Raw genomic sequence first — 19,445 nt, forward strand, 5'->3', positions numbered from 1 at the left:
AGAAGGGAACTTTGTAATGGTAAGCAGGTAACTTTCAGTAAGAGAGTAGGGCCTCAATTCCACTATCAAACACTGTAGAGATGTAGACATTCAAGTCTCTACATTTTATCCATGGCCATAAAGTTCCCTAGGACTTAGCACTACAGTTACAATGCAGTTTTGAAAGCTGTGCTGTGAAGGGTAATTCTGCTGTACTGCTTTTGCTTTTAAACTTCCTAAGCATCTTAGAACATAAGGATGTTTGAAACTCAGTTTAGGAAAACACTTTTATTTTTAAAAGATTTATTTGAATCTGGGGATACCTGCAGGTTTTCTTTGGCTTTCCCAGTCTGGTCTCCCACTTTCAACATGCATACACTGCTGCTGCCTGCTTCCTCCTAGGTGTATGGAAGAAAAACATGGTTTTATTCTCCAAAAGTCACTTTGTCCTCAAAATCCCCTTAAGCTGGGCATCCACTATAAATGTACTTGCTTTTAATACCTCCTAACAATGGGTTTGTTTCGTTCTGTTCTGCATAGCCTTTTTTAATTTCCCCCTCCCTCTTTGGGAGGGCAGTGTGTGGGAGGTGTTTGTTGCAGATCAGTGTTCTGTGGCTCTTCTCAGGACAGTTCTGATGCTGTGGCTGTAAGCACATCCTCTGCTACAGCGTTTGCTGCTTGCAGTGTTTTTATCTGTTTGCCCTGTTTGGGATTTTGCAGAACAGCACCTGTTCCTTTTGGGACCATTTCCTTTTCCCATTGCATATCAGTTCTTTCTCTTACTGTATTATTTATCTAATGGCATTTTGGTGGCATGAAGTGTATGAAGATGATTTATGGCCACAGCAGTTCTTTCTTTGGCAAAGGACAAAACTAGGTTTGTAGGTGGGGTTTTATGAATCTGGAAATCACAGATTTCTTTTTCCACAGGGAGAAAATATGGTAACCCACAGACAGATTCTTGAGAGAAGAAAGAAAACTTTTAACTACTCAGAAATGCTTCTTGTCAGAATGAAATTCCTACAGCCACTGTACAGGAAACCAGGGAAACTGGGAATGCTTTTTCAGATACCTTTTTGCCAAAAGCAGTTCCCATATCTGTGTCTGGCTACCTCCACTTGCCTTTACAGTAAGAAGAAAAAAGTGAACAGTTATGAACAAGTTGACCAAGAAAAATACAAGAACTTGGTCTACTCTGTTACATCCTATAAAACCAGTGCCCAGACACCAGAAACAATACTTGAAGAAGACAATTTGCTATATGGGCCACCTGATAAACACAGACCTCTGGTTAAAGCTGAAACAAAAACTCCCAAGAACTGGGTTCCTTTGATAAACTCCAGCAAGAAAATTGCCCCTCTCAGCAGGGATTCAAGCCTCCCCACGAAAATCTCTTTACAGAAAACAAATATGCCCAGTGTTACCCGTATTCTTCAACAGACCATGTCTCCACAGCAAAGCTTTTATCTAGAGAGATGGAAGCAGAAAATGATACTGGAACTTGGCCAGGATGGTTTTGCAGAGTATAGTAAAAGTAAGTGCAACCACAGTGTGATTACAAAGTAGAAGCAGTAGTCTGAATAGTGGGGCTGGGGTGTGCTGGCATGGCTGCTGTGTCTGGCCCTGCAAGTCAAGTGTTTTGGAAATCCATTAAGTTTCAGTTTCAAGGAGCAAGAGTGTGTTATGAGCACACATGTTATCAGTGAGGCTAAGCTCTGTCTTTGTTCTAGGACTACTGATATGGGTTCAGAAATGCGTAGGAAACAAGAATTAGACTGTAGACATCCTTTGCTCTGTCCTGTCTCTCCTTTATTTCTCCAAGTGATACTGTCTTTTTACAGATACCTATTTTCCAGCTGATCTTAGTGAGCCTGTTTGCAGACACAGATCTACTTTCTAATGTGATAGAAATTCTGAAAATATCACCCTAAATGTTCTAAAAAAACCCAAGTCTTGCTGTTTATGCTGAAGTTCTGCAGTAACTGCTTAGCTTTATCCAGTGTGTGTACAAATAGCCTCTGCTATGAAATTGCTGTGCATTTAGAAATTTTAATTTTGTCAGACCTACAAATGTGACTTACCCCAAGCTGTAGGACCAAAGCAGATCTTTGAGGACCCAGGGGATAGTAAGTAACCTCTTGTAGCAAGGTTGAGAAGTACTTGAGCACTCTTTAGATGGATTATTATGCTTTTTAGAACTAAGTATCCTTTGTTTATGCTTTTTGAGTTACTGAGTAGTAACTTAGTAACAAGCATTTCAGTGAATATGTTGACATGACAAGCTATTTAAAATTTATCTTTCTTGGAATCATTTCTGAGATAAGCCCTTACTTGTAGAACTGTGCCCACCCATATCAGGAGGAGATTAGCTCCATCCAAATGAACTAACACAGCAGAATGAGCAAATGCAGCTGAAGTACCCTGGGATAATATTTTAATTCACAAATTCCTTTGAATACATTAAAAATCATATTTTGTTTCTGATGAATTAGAACAAAAAAGTTAAGTAAACATTGACATAAGAGATACTAATTTCACTGCAGACAGTGTATTTTTCTGTCTCATTCCCTTCTCCTCTGCACGTCCTCAAGCTTTCAGTACAAAACCCAGGACTGGTATAAAGGCCATGTTGTGTAGTATCTAGAATACAAGTCCATCAGGTATTATGAGTAGTGCCTAAAATGTGGGGTGGATTTTTTTTCACACTTTTGTAGAACTTTTCCTCCAAGGAGAGCTCTTTCATGCAGCCTTGGAATCTATATTCCTGTCTGAAGAGGTGGCAGCCAAGGAGCAAGGAGAAGATGCTGTTATTTCCGGCTACTTATCGAGTGTGCAGCACGTCTTAAAAGACATCAGCGAAGTGAAAGCTCTGGAAAGTGCTGTTCAGCACGAGGCTCTCCAGTACCTGGGCCTGGTAGACTGCGTGGCTAAGTATCGGTGAGGTACTGCTTCTCTGAGAAACCTGGTCGTGCCAGTGTTGTGTGGTGCTCCCTGGCACCTGGGAGGCTGTGGCCCAGGCTGGAGCAGGTGTGCTGGTGATCTCCTGGGGGGAAGCTGAAAAGGGTCTTGTAAGAGGGGCGAGAGGCGTGAGCTCCCCTGGATGAATCTGATGATCAGATATTAGGGGGAAGTTCTTTACAGAGAGAGTGGTGAGGTGCTGGAACGGGCTGCCCAGAGACGTGGTGGATGCCCCATCCCTGGAGGTGTTCAAGGCCAGGTTGGATGGGGCCCTGGGCAACCTTGTGTAGATCCAGGCCTGGAGGTTGGTGTCCCTGCCAGTGGCAGGGGGGTTGAAGCTCTATGATCCTTGGGGTCCCTTCCAACCCAAACCATTCTGTGATGACAGCTATAGCTCCACATGGAGAATTCTTGCCGGAGCAGGGTATGAGGTGGTATGAGCAGTTGCCAAGAAACTGCAGTAGATATCAGCAAGTCTTGATTTCTGTGATCTGAACTGCTGCTGTGGAAGAGACTTGGGCTGGGGGAAGGAATGAGCAACGTGACATCAGGGTGAAACAGGCGGAGTGATACGCCTTTCTTTGCGGTCCCCTGCCTCGTTTCTCACCGTGACTGAACTTGAGTTTAAAACATTGTCCTGTCTTGTTCTCTTATGCAGAGGCCAGTTGTGTGTGATTGACTGGAAAACTTCAGAGAAACCAAAGCCATTTCTGAGGAATACTTTTGACAACCCGCTACAGGTTGCAGCATATATTGGAGCCATAAATCATGATGCCAATTATGACTTCCAGGTCAGTAGCCCTGCTACCTGCCAGGACAAGCAGCAGCATCCACATTATTTTCATTTCTTCCCACCTACTGCCTTTAGCATCTGCTATCCATCATGGAACTGTTGGTAGGGTTTCTAACAAAACAGCCTGGTCTTAGATCAGATTAAGCTGACATACCATGAAATAACTCTGCTACTCTTGCTAATCCTGTGCCTGTCAGCAATGGCTGTTTCATTGGGTTTAAGGAACCCAGTGGGACGCAGGGATGCTCAGCATCTTAGGAGGCTAGGTGAACTCACAGTGACATGGCACCTGGGCTTTGTTCTGTGTGGTTTTTGCTTGTGTTGTGAGTAGGAAGCAGGAGGAGAGGAAGTAAAGCAAAAGAGCCTGTGAACGGGGAAATACGGTGGGAGGGCATCGCTTGCATCATGTGCTGCTACATCCCACTAGCAAATGAGGGACTAAGTGATTTACTTGAAATGTTTGGGAGTGGTACAGTGTTTCCTCAGAGGAAGGCAGGGTGTTGTCAGTCACTTAATCAGATGACAGTGGAATAATATTCTTAAAGACTCCAGAAGCAATTCTAGCCAGGCCTGCTTGGCCTGAAGGATTGTTGTTTCAATGCAAAGCGTGGAAGAGGGGGAGTGGAAAGCAGAAGAGAGCAGGGTAATTCATAGGTTCTTCACAGGACTGGCAAGAGTACTGCAGAGCTCAGTAAACACAAGCACTTGACAGATGTGGTCCTTGCAGAGTGAAATACAGGCAGTAATTCCAAAATTCTGCTATTAACCTCCTGCCTCCACCCCACTTTCTCTTCACCCCAGGAGCTCTGTGGGGTGGGGATTAGAGCTGTTTGTCAGGTGTGAGAGATGTCGGAACGCACCTAAGTAACCATTTTCCATCCAGGCTGATACTGGAGCACGTTGTAGGTCTGGTTACATGACCCAGGCAAAACCTGGGCATTTTACCAGTTTAACTAGACCCTGTCTGATACTCAGGGTTTGAGTCCTCCACTTCTCACCAAAGTCAGTCAGAGCTTTGAACTCTCAGCGTTTGAATGTCAGTCTCTCCAAGTATTTTACAGGAGGTTATTACTCTTTTTATTCCCCTTCTCTTATCTAAGGTACTTTTAATTTAAGGGTGATGCTTGGCAGTGAGGTTTAGTGTGAATTGCTGATTAAAGTCGCATAGAAGCATTGGATTTCTAACCATCTTCTGCTTTTAACCATAGGTGCGCTGTGGGCTTGTTGTGGTTGCATATAAGAACGGCTCCCCTGCCCACCCCCATTTCATGGACCCTGGGCTGTGCTCTCAGTACTGGAACAAGTGGCTTTTGCGTCTTGAAGAGTACACAGACAGGAACTGTTCCAAGGAGCAAGTGGTCTGAGCGCAGAGCCGGAGCGAGCATCCCTTGTTTAAATCTTCCATTTGAATACAAGCTCTTTGTGGAGTAACTTTGGCTACTTTCTTAATACCAAGGTACCCCCCGCCCCTACATACACCTCAGGGAAGAAGAAAAACTTAGGCATGGGGGATGTGTCTTACACTCCCCAACTTGTGTTGTAGGTGACTTAAGTGGACCTGGCCAGATAAAGCCGATTTACTTAATCTGTTTTTCCCCACAGAGTTTATACAACCTGAGCTTAATAGGAAAGTTTCCCATTATCAAGTAAAGCAGTTTGATTAAATCATCCTTCTTTTGTCATTTTTGAGAAAAAAACCCAACTGTTGCAGAGCTGAGACTTTGTAAGTGAAGTCGGTGAGCTAAAGGAAAAGGACATTTGCATTGTCTGAGCTGAGAGGATGCAAACAGTAAACAAATGAGTCTAATAGACTGGGTTTCAGTCGGCTTAGCTCTTGCTCATCTCAGAGGTTTCTGTTCACCAGCGTGTTACTGTTTGTGGTTTTTCTAAGGCAGCAACTGGAAAAACTGCGCTCAGAATAACAGCCAAAGATCTCATAAGCACTCGTGTAAAATACTGAGACAAAGCAATTGCTGAGTAGAAATGACTTGGTAAAAGAGGCACCAAATTGTACCCGATACCCTTAGGAGTTTCCAACAAGTGTTCTGGGAAGGTGGAAGTCTGACGACTACTGGTGGCTCCTCCTGCAGGTTTCTAACTGGCTGCCTGGCCCGCAGAAAGGAAGAGTGAGAGGGTCAACAGGCTTTGTACCTTGGGTTGTGAGCTGTGGGTCTGAGCCACAAGGAGCCCATCCAGAGTTGGGTCCCTTCCAGCTCAGGATATTCCATGATCCGTGTGGAACCATCTCCAGAGTCTGGCTATAACGTTGCCCAGCGTGAAGAGGTTTCTTTACAAAAGCAGGCTTGTGACTTTGAAGCTGGGTGTTTTGAGGAGCAAAGAAACTGCTGATTTGTTTTCTGGGGTGGTTTGGTTTTGTGTTGGGGGGGGAAAGGGGGGGAGCGGGGCGTCCCTAATCATAGAATCATAGAATGGTCTGGGTTGGAAGGTACTCCAAGGATCATAGAGCTCCAACCACCCTGCCACAGGCAGGGCCACCAACCTCCAAGCCTGGATATAAGTTTGTGTATAAATGTTCTAAACCAGAAGTTACTTTTGAGGCTTGTTTCATCAAACCAAGCCTGTAAGACACAGAATGAGCTGTGATGATGTCGGGGGGGATTGCTTTGTCGCACAGAGGAAAGCTTTTTTCCTCATTCTCTTTGTTTTAATCTGAATCACATCTATGAGTTTTCACACCACAACTGCTGATTACAAATAAAAATACAGCCCAGCCCATAAGCTTCAAGAAAACCATCCAGAACCATACCTATAAAACCCAATGTGCAGGCTTGCTGCTGAGGAAACTTAAACCTCTGTAGCACTTAATCTGCTGTTCCTCCAGAGTACTGAGCTGTGGAAACCTACGCCGTGAGACTTGGTTCTAGTGGGACTTGCTTATTCCAACCTGGTCTGGTGATGGTACGGTTATTACCCTGTGCTTAAGTAGATTCCTATCTAAAAAGACCAACTATGGAGACTGGGAAACTGGGTTGTGAGATGACTAACCACGGCGACGCTGGGTGCACGCTCAGAAGTTGTACCTGTTCTACAAGTACCTTCCCACATCACAAAGTTTTAGCAAGGGGGTGGTTCAGCTGAACACGGTCAATTTTCCGCGCAAGATAGCTCTGTGGGCACGAAAGGGGTGGGCACAAGCAAGAGGTAAGATGCCCTGGGCAGAAGCAGGAGATGAAATGTGCTGAGTTCCCTGTGTTGATTTGGATTTGATAAATGGAGAGTGTGTGGAACGGTTGGGTGACGTCTGTGTGGGACTGGCGCCTTCACGGGCACATCATACAGCCCTTCAGTGTCTCAGAATCGGGTGAGGTTTCAGCTTCCTCCCGCCTCCCAGTAAATAAGGACGCATCCCAAGCCTGGGCACCTGTTGGCTTCACCTGCCATCATTTGTTTAACAAAGGCCTGGTGTCTGAGGAAGGCTGCCAGCTCCCCGGCACTGCCAGTTTGTAAACCGATCTGTAAGTCTCAGGTGCGCCTGTACCATCAGAGAGCCAGGAGGCGGCCAGCAGCCTTCAAAGGCAGGGCCGCTGGAAGTTCCTGGTGCCTGGCTGCCGCCAGCATCCCTGCGTGAGCTCTGGGACGCCTCTGCAGAGGCACAAGCAATGTCCTTTCGTCGTGTAACAGAACTGGCAGATTTGCCAGAGTCCTGCAACCTCCAACCCATGTTGGGAGTGGTTTAAACTGACTTGCCAGACCGTCAGATTGACATGCCCAAGGACCCTGCTACGGGGTGTACCTGTCCTCTGCCAAAAACCCAGCAGGCAGTTACTGCAGCTGCAGCGTCCAGCTTGTCAGAGCTTTGCTCTCCAACTAGAGTGGGGTTCTTTCTGTGCACTGTGCCTCTGTTGCTGGGAGTGCTTTGACTGAGCTCACACAGATGTGTCACCAGCACTTGTCTGTAGTTCTTTGGGCAGGGATGCTGGAGGGAAATAAAAAGCAAGGTGTGCTATGGTGGGGGAAACCCCCCACACACAGACAAACGGGGAGGGGTTTGGCCACACCTCTGTTGCTCTGTGTTAGGGCTGAGGTTTCAGGGAGCTAAGCACAGAGTCCTTTGGAGGTAGGTGAACGCTACTCAGCGCTGAGGTGGACTCAGCCAAGCGCTGAACTCAACGGGTAAGTTTGATGACAGAGACCTCACCAAGCAGGTTATCAGGGAGTGTTCAGTTGGCTGAAGCGGCTGTTGACGCCTCTCTTAGCCAGGCAGTCCTGTTGATGTCACTGCAAGCACGCAAGCGTCGCCCACAGTGAGCAACCCTCTACTTACACCGCTCGGTTACAATCGCATCATCTTCAGAGAGCTGGGGACCGGTGTGTGGGCTTTAGCTCTTGTTGCAAACTAGAGATCTTCTCGTTTACCTCAGGTGCTTTTCTCCCATGGACTTCCCCTTTAATAAAACACCCTGTGAACCTCACACAGGATGACAAGTTTGTTCTTTGCACGGTGGTGTCACTTTATTATCCTTGTTCTCAAGGTCCCAAGCACCGACAGTCAGATTAATATAATTAGAAATGCTTTAAAAGCCCCTGAAAGCTTTTCCCCAGCAGGGAGCCCCAAGCAGATGCCCATACAAAACTGAGGCAAACTGAGAAGATGTTTTACAATTCTCACAGAGACGTTCAGATTATCGTTCCAGTGAGGGTGATGATGAAGGTCCTGGCTATGACTCTATTTAAGGTGAGTTACTCTTCAGCTGTTGTTTCAATGTATATGGAATCCAGCAGGTTCTCCCCAGTTGTACAGCTTTATTTTGAGCATGATTTAAGATGATTTTTGAATTTCCAAACGAAATCCATTAATTGTTGTGCGTTTAATTTGAGGTAAAAAACCTGTTCAGTGTCTGTGTCTCCTAAGAGACAGGCGAAACATGAGCTTGAGTAACTCATGGTTGCTGGGAAAGTTACCACCCCACCCTGTCACTCTTAGAACAGGCACCCAAGTGCTCAGTATGGGCTGCAGCAGCTTCTGAAGGGTCTTGAAAGTGTCAGGTAGTGTCAGCAACCTGAGGCCCATGGGCATCCCTCTCCCCTGGTTTTTAAATCCCCAAATTCACACTTGATAGTCCCTGTAGGCTACCCCTGTGGTTATTATAGAATCATAGAATGGCCAGGGTTGGAAGGGACCTCAAAGATTCTCAAGTTCCAATCCCCTGACACAGGCAGGGAGAGAGGCCCACGAAGATGATTAGAAGGCTGGTGCATTAGAGGGCCTATGAAGACAGGCTGAGAAGGCTTCAGGGAGATCTTATAGCACCTTCCAGTACCTGAAGAGGCCAACAGGAAAGCTGGGGAAGGACTTTTTAGAAGGACATGGAATGATAGGATGAGGGTGGATGGTTTTAAATTGGCAGGGGTTAGATTTAGGTTGGATATTAGGAAAAAAATTCTTCAATTTGAGTGTGGTGATGCACTGGCACAGTGCCCCCCTGGGATAACAGGAGCTGAGCTAGAGGAGGAGCCCTAATCGCCCAGAGATGCAGTACCAGTCCTCCATCATCATCCCCACCTCCTTCCCTTGTAGCACCAGTCTTGCTAGAAGCCTTCTAGGCTCACAGCAGTTACAGATGAGAAGCCAGGTTGATGCCTACAGCTTTGCACTGATCCCAGGAGGCAGGGCCAGGCTGAGAGGCTCCCTCCTCCCTGCATTGCACTGCTCTGTGCTGTTAGCAAGCAGGCACTCCATCAAGAAAAAGGAAAAAAATATTCCCCAACCAAACACACACACACACCCCCCTCAACATACACACATACCATAAAATACACACACATTTGCATTTCATCATGACAGAAACATACATATCTTCAAGTCATTCAAGTGTTTTCTTTGGGTTTCTGGGTTGGTACCAATGGATGTTAGGAGCACGTGGTAGTAATCCCCCAAGTGAGCAGGACAAGTCCAGGAAAAGTCAAGAGTTAGGGTTACACTTAAATCTACACATGACACAGTAAGTTCACAGCTTAAAGTACCTAAAACGTGACTGTGAGTCTGCCCTGGAATAATGCCATTTGCTAGTGGAGAAAGTTTGGGAGGAAGAAGTTAGTTCTGCATCCTTACCACAAAGTTTCACCTCACCTTGGATCACGCTTCCACAAATCATCAGTTTTCTGCACAGGGAGGGGCTAGAGTTAAGGTTATTTGCACATTTTATCTTATTTACTGATACAGAGTACTACTTCAGACCATTTTAATTCATTTTGCATAGAACAATGTACTAGTAGCTGCTCTTACAGGACACTTTTCACCCAGACAGCTCAAAAGTCATTTTTGCAGGCAGCGACTGTTACTGTTTTTACAAAAATACCCTGGGGAAAGATGAACTTATTTGTCAGTGGGCACTTGGAGTGTGTGGTAGAGCTAAAATAGGAAACAGGTTGCCTGAATGTCAGTTCAGTAAATACTCCATCCAAGAGGTGACAGCCTCTTCCAAACTTCCCTTTGGTTTTTTTTTCCCCTTTTTTGTTGTAAAACAAGCTAAAAAGGGCTGATGTTTGCATGGTATATGGGAATATTTCTTTTAAGTTGGGGTTCTACCAACGTCAAGAGGGTCCCGTTAAGGAAAGCATCCCTTTTTGGAGTTTCTTTCAAAACTTGTTTTTTTTAAAAAAATAATATATATATATGTGTAGTCCTTACATGTAAACTTCATTCCTTTAGGCCACTGTAATCCACCCTGCTACTCATCTTTGTCCTCCTCATCTTTGGAGTTCCTCTGCAGGACAGGGCTCAGTTTGTTTTGCAAGACCGCGGCGAGTTTTTTGGAGGTCTTTTTGAGGAAAGCACTTCCCGGGTGGACGCTGCTGACGTGCAGGTAGAGGTCCTCCTGCGTGGGGCCCGTGTAGCCGCAGTCCTCGCACACGTAGAGCTTGTCCCGCCGCTGCTTGTAGGCGTACTGCTGCTGCACGCCGTGGATCTTCTTCAGGTGGGACTCCAGGGAGCAGCGCTGGGTGAAGGCCTTGTTGCACACCTCGCACTTGTAAGGGCGAATGCCTGAGACGGGGAAAGGCAGCGGGTTACCGGTCTGAGCCACCCTCCCCGTGACCAAGGAAGTCAACGCGGTGGGGAGCAGTAAGAAACCAAATGAGGGTCAACAAAAGCAAGCGTAGAGCCTTGCACCTGGGAAGGAATAACTGCTGGAATCAGTACCTGCTGGAGAGGAGCTCTGTGGAGAAGGACCTGGGGGTCCTGGTAGATAACAGGTTGGCCATGAGCCAGCAGTGTGCCCTGGTGGCTAAGAGAGCCAATGGGATCCTGGGGTGCATCAGGAGGAGTGTGGCCAGCAGGTCGAATGAGGTGATCCTCCCCCTCTACTCTGCCCTGGTCAGGCCCCACCTGGAGTATTGTGTCCAGTTCTGGGCTCCCTGGTATAAAAAGGACAGGGATCTCCTGGAAACAGAATCCAGAGGAGGCTAGAAAGATGATTAAGGGCCTGGAGCATCTCCCCTATGAGGAAAGGCTGAGTGAGCTGGGACTGTTCAGCCTAGAGAAGACTAAAGGGGGGACCTTATTAATGTTTATAAATATCTTAAGTATGGGACACAGGGGGAATCAACCAGCCCCTTTTCAGTGGTCTGTGGAGACAGGACAAGGGGTAATGGCTGCAAGTTGGAGCACAGAAGTTCTGTACCAATGTGCAGAAGAACTTTTTCCCAGTGAGGGTGACAGAGCCCTGGGACAGGCTGCCCAGGGGGGTGTGGAGTCTCCTTCTCTGGAGATATTCCAGACCCGTCTGGATGCTGATCTGTGCAATATGAGCTGGGGAGCTGCTTTGGCAGGGGAGTTGGACCCCATGATCTCTCGAGGTCCCTTCCAACCCCTGTGATTCTGTGATTCTATTCTCTGATTCTAAGGAACCAGCTAAGAGCAAGGCTCTGGTGTATCAGCTGTTGGGCAGATACTGAGCAGCTACTAGCCCCAGGAACTAACTGTCTAAATAAACCATTCTTACTCCCAGACTACAATTTCTAGGAATAGGCTGATAGAAAAGTTTTGAGGCGACGCAGGCAGACACTGAGGATAACAGGCTCCCATCAGCACTTTGGTCCTCCAGAAGAGCCATTATCAACCCTTTCAGAACAGAGTCCTGACTTTCGGAAGCCCTGTGATTAGCTAAAACTAGCAGTTTCAGCTAACCTTTCATTCTGGCTTTTATAATGCAGGAAATCTTCTATCTGAGTAAGATGTTAATTTTTCTCTTTGCCTGAGCAGGGCTAAAGGAGGCTTCGAGCGAGCGGCAGCCCAGCGTGAGCATACAGCCATCACAGCCCTTCAAACAAGTGAGTGTTTCCATAGAACATAGACCTGATGGCTGAGATGACAAGCTCAAGGTCTGGAAGAGAAGTGCTTGAAGGTGAACGAAATAAGTGTGCGTGTCTCCAGGGAAGGGAGAAGGGGCTGGCTTGTGATTTGGATGCCTGAGCGGTTTCGTTCAGTACAGGCAACCAACATTATGAAAACACTGAGCAGTGAGGAGTGTGGATTTTTGCCACCAGTGATTTAACAACCACCACCCCCCCAGTACTTCCGTGATGAGAAGCTGAGTGTTGAAAAAAACCTAAACCAGTTGTGATTTTACCTCCTAGGCTAGCTCAGTAAGTTAAAGCAAAAACCAGCCTTAAAACTGATGCAAGGACTTAACTAAACCCTTCTCTTTTCCTAACGAAACACAAGTGTATGGAAGATCAGACCTACGGTGAGTAATAGCCAGGCAAAACAGGGCAAACACACACATCCATACAGATGGCTGTAACTTTGCTCATGTTTTAAGTTCACTGCTCAGCTGCTGACCTTCCTACTAGGAATCCAAACCGCTCAGAAGTCCTAATAAGCAACAACTTGACTGGGTTTTTGCAAGTCTTGTGAAAGGAGGTTATCCCCATGCACCAGCTTAAACCATCAACACTGCAGTTCCCTGACACCTGCTGCTGTGAGACTGCTTCATTTAATGATGTTAAACTGTGACTGGAGAGAAACTCCACGTCTTCATTAGAATTCACAAGCAAAAATGTTGTCTATCTTTTACACAGAGATATTTTGGGTGCTGTTTCATGCTCACCTGGAGGCAATTTAAACCTCCACAGCCTCGGTTCCTGGTGCCCGCAGTGCTCCACAGGCACGAGTGCAAGCGCAAGAGGGGTCGTGCCAGGATGGCACAGCCCATCAAGGGTTTGGGAACCTCCTCATTACTTAGGAATCGTTTTAAACTTTGATTTTACTGGGTATGTTAGTTACTTTTTAACGTGTGGCTCTGCTTATGCTGTGAAGCTAAACTGGGCCATTTGGCTTTCGCTCTCTCTGACACTGCCCAACAGCCGCACAGGCTGGTTACAAACACGGCGCTGCGATCGCCACTGGGACACTGATATTCAGTAAGGTGCAGGTAGATGAGCTACAAAATAACCTAGAGCTACAAAATAAAGCCCACACTACCACATCCAACCCATCTGTCATCTTTTAACATTCAAATCTAGTCTGTCTTTCCTGAATAAGCAATTAACTTTGGCATAGGCAAAGGCCAACGTTTTCGGAGATGCCATATTTCATCCTGGAAAAGATCCATGCCAATACGCTACCCGTGCTGCTGCTGCAGCCTTCTTGCCCCTCTGTGACCCAAAGCACCAAGCAAATGCAATACATAGGGGTGTTCATCCTGGCTTTACACCAAAGAGGATAAATAGTGATGCCAGATTTCTTCTAGTCAACCTGGGGACAACCTAATCATGAGATTCACCTATCCAGACCAGTGGGTTTTACATTCCCATCCAGTACAAAGGTCCTTCTTCCCTTCCAGAGTCCTATGAAATTTGCTCCGCTCCTGCATCGCGAGTTCAACCCCACCTGCCACAGCTATACATGTTTTTAGCTTCTAAATAGAGACCCTCTTGGATTTAGTTTCTGAATCTCAAAGGATGAGGTGGAGAAAAGAATCACCCATTTCAGAAACACCAACTATACCCCCCACGGCAGCTCCCCAGCAGTTTCCTCACCACATGAAAGCTCTGCTGGCTCCAGCCAAAGCTTTCCCATCGAAATGAGCGGCTTTGTTTTCATGAGCTCTACTGCTAACAGCTCCTGCCCACCAACACACTTGCGTCACCTCTAGCCCTGCACATCGTTAATGAGGCCTAAGCCAAAGAAAGGGGCATTGCAGACTGAGCCCAAATAACTGGCAGGTCTTGCAGGTAACCACAAATCTGGAAAGTCGGAATGTGCCCAGGAGAGGTGGTGGACACATCCCTACTGTGTGAAGTCAAAGCCTCCTGAGCCTGCTTGACCTGCCAGAAAGTGTCTTTGCTTGGTGACGATGGGACTGATACGTATTTAAGGCATCACTTCCATGAAGGAAAAGAAAGAGTGATAGAGACGTGGCCTTCTCCCTGCCCCAGGTTAGGGTAAGCACTTCTGTGACCTGGGAGCTGGATCTGGGGCAACTGATCCAGTTCAAAAGAACGTAACTGCCACTATTTGTGGTGGGCTCAGGAACTGACCCCACTGCAGAGCAGCCACGGGAAGTTTGTCCCTCCAGCCCAGGGAAGTAATATGGAAGCAAGAGAAGAGAAAGAAATGTTTTTTTCTTTCTTTCAGTGCCATCATGGGCTTAAGTCACAGCATCCCCAGTCATGTCTGTACTGCTGGTACTGGGGGGGGAACAAGCCCAGGTTAAAGGCAACTTTTTCACCCACTCCCAATCCAACTGCTGTTGAGAGATTTTCACCCCGTGCTGTGACCCACACAACAAATGAGTAGAGATGGTTTAGACCCCTGGCCTAACTGATCTGGATGGCTCGATGTGCACCAAAAGGGGGCTGGGGAAGCTGGTAGCCTAAAGCAGGTGGGGATGCAGCGCACAGGGTTAGCAGAAGTCAGATGTATTGTCTAGTTTCCCTGAAAAAGCTGGAGGCCCAGCACAAACCAAACTCTGCTTTCTCCAGACAGTGCCAAAATCAAACCACAACCATGTGATTCTGTGATCCCACAGGACAACTGGTGGTGAAGGTTCACCAAAAAAAAAAACAAACCCAAGAAACTGCTGCTCGTTGCCTCTAGAGGGCAAAGCATTTTCATCCACCGCCTGCCCGCGCTCGCGACGATGCACGGTGAGTTCCCCCAGGTGGGTTATCCTGGGTGAGTTATCCTGGTCTTGATCACCCAGCCCCGGCAGCACACAGCCACACGTGCACCGGATCTGGATGTGCACCGGATCATGCACACACGCTCCTTCAAACAGATTCCATTACTTTCTCCTCAGATTTTGTTGGTCCCAGGTCTTTTATCTGTCTGTATCCCTGCTGTTCCTTTTCCTCCACCACATCCCCACAAGTTTTTGTAGATGTTTACCTGGGGTTCGCATTACTGTCTTGCTAGGTCACCTTCATCACCCATCCTTGTCCCACCTCACCCTTTCTCCCACCTCCCGCGACCCAGCAGCATCCCCAAGCTCCCGGGGAAGGTGTTCTCACCGGTATGGGTCCGGACGTGTCTCTTCAGATCAAAGGTGTCGTTGAAGCCTTTCCCACAGAAGGTGCACAAGTGTCTCTTCACCTGGCTGTGGCACTTGATGTGACGGTTGAGCATCCGCTGCAGGCGAAAGCCCTTGCCACACAGCTCGCAGCTATGCACCGTGGCATCGTTACAGGTGCCGGTGGTGAACTGAGGGATGGAAGAGGGCTGGGTGAGTAGGCATCAGCAAGAGAAAGCTTAACAGAGCACAAACAAAACACGGAGGGATGGGTTATTGCTGTGATAAAGGACTCTTGGGATGCATTCAAAACGAAAAGTGAAAGCGGTCGGGAGATTCTTGCTGGGTGAAGCCTTCTGTGCAATCAGGTGGGTGGCTGCCACAGATGCTGGACAGCTTGGCTTCGGGAGTCAAAACAAAGCCTGTGTGCTGGATGCCTTCCTGTGGCAGGGACCCTCATCCAGCTACATCCATGAGCAGGCAGGCTCAGGCTACAAGCACCTCTCCGTGCGCCTGCAGACGGGGATGGGAAGCCCTCCCTGGCATGAGACAGTGGTAGCCATGCGGGGCCTTCGCTACTCACGGTTCCAGCTGCTGTGGGTCCCTCAAAAACCAGCCAGAGGTGAAAAACCCCATAGGTTTGGAGAGATAAACCAAGGCACATTGTGCTGACTCGGCAGAGACTGAAACAATGGCACTAATCTCCTCCCCTTGGTTTCCCTGGTTTGTTAATTAACGACAGAGTGTCATTAGGGGTTAATCTCCTCATTCCCGCTCCTAACACCAAAAATATTGTGCCAACACCATGATCTAACTTGACTAAGGGAGACACTGATTCAGCTCTTGGGAAGAGCGTTCCTCAGAGGAAAGACTCAATGTCTGGAAGATGCAAACACTTTGCTGTTAGTTTAATTATTCATGGGGGAGTGGACATGCCACTCAGGCCAGGGGAAAGCTGGATGGAGCAGGCAGCACTACACACACACATCCATTGAATCTTCTGGTGCTTTTGGAGACTTTCTGTGGCACACTGAGAAAACTCAGCTCTGCCAAACAGGAGGTTTCACTGTGACTGTTATTGTCAGTGGCCCAGGTTAAGTGATACAAAGTAGGTTAAAGTCAAAGAGCAGTGGGGCAAACTCTACACAAAAGAGAGGAATACATTTGGGGGTTCTTTTTCCTGCAAAGCCACTCATTTTTCCCATCCTTCTTCACCTACTACTGAAGCAATGCTAGCTGAAACTGTAAAGAGTAAGAAAAAAACCCCCAAAACACAAAAAGAGGCAGCTGTGAAACCACAAAGTGTGAAACTAGAGAGAGAGCCGCCTGGTATCTGTTGACCAACAGGTAGGACTCCACCTCATGCAGCTACACATAGGCAGGGTGAAAGCCTAGTGTTACTCATGAGATTAATAACACGGTGGCCGAAAGCTGTCATCCCAGCAGAGACAGTGGGAATTTTCACAGCTCCTTCCAGCAAACCAGCATCCAGGGATTAATGAGGTGTTAACCAGTCACCAGTAAACACATCTCCTTCCTAGCACTGGGGTGGCCTGGCCCCACCTCTGCTGAGGAGAACCCTGGGTGCTCAAGAGATGGACGTGGTCCTCCCACCACATTTCAGGTCCTGCATCACCACCACATTTCAGGAGCTTGGTCTTGGGTTCTCAGGTACCACAAAAAGCCCACGAGCAATTCACCTTCTCAGCCTGGGGACCAAAATCTCCACTCTGCTCCTGCTGGCTCTGCTAAGGGGATGCACAGTCAGTACAGGCTTCTGCCGGGGCAGCAGAGAGGCTCTTGGGTGAAGTTAATGGACAGATAATTGCTCCATTTCGTCCAAACCTGCAGCTCTACCTCAAGGTGGCAATGGCCTTTCACAGCTTCAGAGGAGGACCTCTCCCAGCTGCTATCGTGATAAGTGAAGAGGGTGGGAAGATTCACCACAGGCCGCCTTGACTACAACCTAGAAGGCGGCCTTTTAAGGAGGCCCCACGTTAAGAAACGAGATCCACCCACGCACCGTGGGGCATGACTCCTGGCTGCCAGGGCTGGTCCTTCCTGGCTGGGTTCAGAGCTCCTGCAGGACCCGAGCCAAGCGGGTCAGGGGCAGCGTGTCCCAGGCGGGGATAAGGGAAGGCAAAGGGCACTGAAGATTACGGTGCATCGCTTACAAGGCTCGCCCCGCTGCTGCCATCCTAAGGCCAGCCGCTCTGGGGCTCCGTCTCGGTGCGTGGGGCGGGTGCCACCACCTCTAGCAGAGAGAGCCCGAGGGACTGTTGTCACCCGGCGTCCGCAGCCCCCACCCAGGCCCTGCCCTCGAAACGGGGTCACCCCATCGCCGGGAATGAGAAGACGGGGGTGCAGGCAGTTACCTTGATTTTCGACCTGACCACGGGGCGCTTGACGGCCAGGTCCAGCAGCATCCCCCCGGCCGCGCCCAAGTCGCCGGGGGCGGGCTGGGGGGTCGGGGGGTCGCTAGGCTCGGCGTCCCGGGTGCCGCTGCTCCCGTTGCTCTCCAGGCTGCAGCTGTCCTCGTAGCCCAGCAGTACGCAGCCGATCTCTCCTGCAGCGGGAGCGGGGAGGGGGGTGGGGGGGCGGAGAGGAGAGAGGAGTGGGGAGATGCGATAAAGAAGGGGGATCGCGGAGCCGCGGCCAGGGGAGGGGAAGCGGCGGGGGGTAGCGGGCGGGAGCCGCCGTCCCCGGTGTTTAACCTGCGGGCGGGCCGCGGGCGGCGGGGGAGGATCCCCGGCTCACGCTGCAATCGGAAACTCAAACACGAACGGTCCCAAAGTTCAAACACGCCAGCTCCGCCGCCTTCCCGTTATACCCCGGGCAAGGGCAGGAGGAGGAGGAGGAGGAGGAGGGAGGGGGAGGCCAGGAGTACATCACAACCCACCACCCCACCCCCCCCCCCCGCCGCCGTCCCGGTTCCTTTCTTCTCCTCCTCCCCGACGCCTTTCTCATGCAAACGAGGTTTCCCACCTTCTAGGACACACGCACCGCCCCTCCGCCCCCCCATGCCCGGGGGGTCCCGGGGAGGGAGATGCTACCGAGGCATGGGGCCGACATCGCCCGCTGGGGCCGGCAGCCGGCACCGCCGCCGCTGGCAGGCAGGGTCCCCGAGCCCCCCCATCAAGGTTTAGCACAGCCCTCCCCGGCCCGCCGCCTGCCCCCTCGGGGTTCTCCCGGCCCGGCAAAGCCCCATCCCCAACCCGCCCTCACCGAACCCCGCGGGGACCGGAGCGTCCGGTGGGGACCGGAGCGTCCGGCCGGGACCTCCCTCCCTCCCTCCCTCCCTGCGGCGAGCGGTGCCGGGGGAAGGAGCCCGTCGGCGCCGTACCTGGGATGTAGGTGTCGGCTCTCTCCTCGTCGGGCAGCCCATCCCAGCTGCGCACCGCCGGCTGCGGGCTCCGGCGCTTCACCAGGAAGGCTCTGGGCATGGCGAGGGCAGGGGGCACGGCTGGGCACGGCACGGCACGGCAAGGAGCGGAGCGGAGCGGCGGCTTCACCCCGCCGCCCGCCCGCAGCCCGACGGGGCGCGGGCGCTGCGCTGCCGTCTGCGGGGAGCGGGACCGCACGCACCGGGCAGAGCCGCCGAGGCGCGGGGAGGGGAAGGGGAGGGGAAGGGAGCGGGAGGGGAGGGAGGGAGGGGGGGGTGGGGGGGGAGGAAAGTTTCATAAGGTGGAATAGAAAAATGCACCAGGAAACTTGGGAAGGAGCATGCGTGCTGCAAACATAACGGTGTCAACAAGTCTGCTTACCTGTCCGACCGGTTGGAGCAGCTGAGCTTTGTTCCAGCCCTTCCTAAGGCATGAATGTTTGCAAAAGAATTTAACGTCTGAAAATTAAAAAAAAAAAAAAAAAGGAAGAAAAAAAAAAAAGAAAAGGAAAAGGAAAGGAAAGAAAAGAAAAAAAAAGCAAAAAGCGGAGGGGAGCCCGGGCGCTGCCGCCCGCCCGTCCCGCTGCGGGCCCCCCCCCCCCACGGCCGGGCCGGGCCGGACCCGCTACCCCGCCACCCGCCCGCCGCCGCCGCGGGATGCCCGGCGAGGCCGGGGGTGCTGCCCGCTGGTGGGTGCGGATCCCGCGGACTGCGCTGAGGGTCCCCCCCGTTCCCCCCCGCCGCGCCGCGCCGGGGCACCCCGCCGAGGGGAAGTCTCCCCAGGGCGCTGGGGAAAAGCCTGAGCTGTCCCCGGGGCAGCAGCAGGCAGAGAAAGTTGTTATTATGTTTCTTAATGACA

The 19,445-nt window shown here is 50.0% G+C and overlaps 2 protein-coding genes across 2 annotated transcripts; one reads left to right on the forward strand and one right to left on the reverse strand.

Moving 5' to 3' along the window:
* Positions 1-975: 975 nt before the first annotated feature.
* On the forward strand, positions 976-5,342 carry MGME1 (mitochondrial genome maintenance exonuclease 1; the record flags this gene model as incomplete). The annotated part of the gene is made up of 4 exons (XM_084261894.1): positions 976-1,513; positions 2,694-2,916; positions 3,596-3,728; positions 4,939-5,342. 4 exons carry the CDS (start codon positions 976-978, stop codon positions 5,092-5,094), a joined length of 1,050 nt encoding a protein of 349 aa, XP_084118020.1. The 3' UTR covers positions 5,095-5,342.
* A 5,080-nt stretch (positions 5,343-10,422) lies between these two features.
* OVOL2 (ovo like zinc finger 2) lies at positions 10,423-18,822 on the reverse strand (the record flags this gene model as incomplete). The annotated part of the gene is made up of 4 exons (XM_084261920.1): positions 18,548-18,822; positions 17,580-17,770; positions 15,206-15,395; positions 10,423-10,736 (listed from the first exon to the last, which is right to left on the reverse strand). The coding sequence occupies exons 1-4, from the start codon at positions 18,645-18,647 to the stop codon at positions 10,423-10,425; spliced, it is 795 nt and encodes a 264-aa protein (XP_084118046.1). The 5' UTR covers positions 18,648-18,822.
* Between the last annotated feature and the right edge of the window lie 623 nt (positions 18,823-19,445).

The sequence above is a fragment of the Gallinula chloropus genome (genome assembly GCF_964237585.1).
Source record: "Gallinula chloropus genome assembly, chromosome: 3".
NCBI lineage: Eukaryota > Metazoa > Chordata > Aves > Gruiformes > Rallidae > Gallinula > Gallinula chloropus.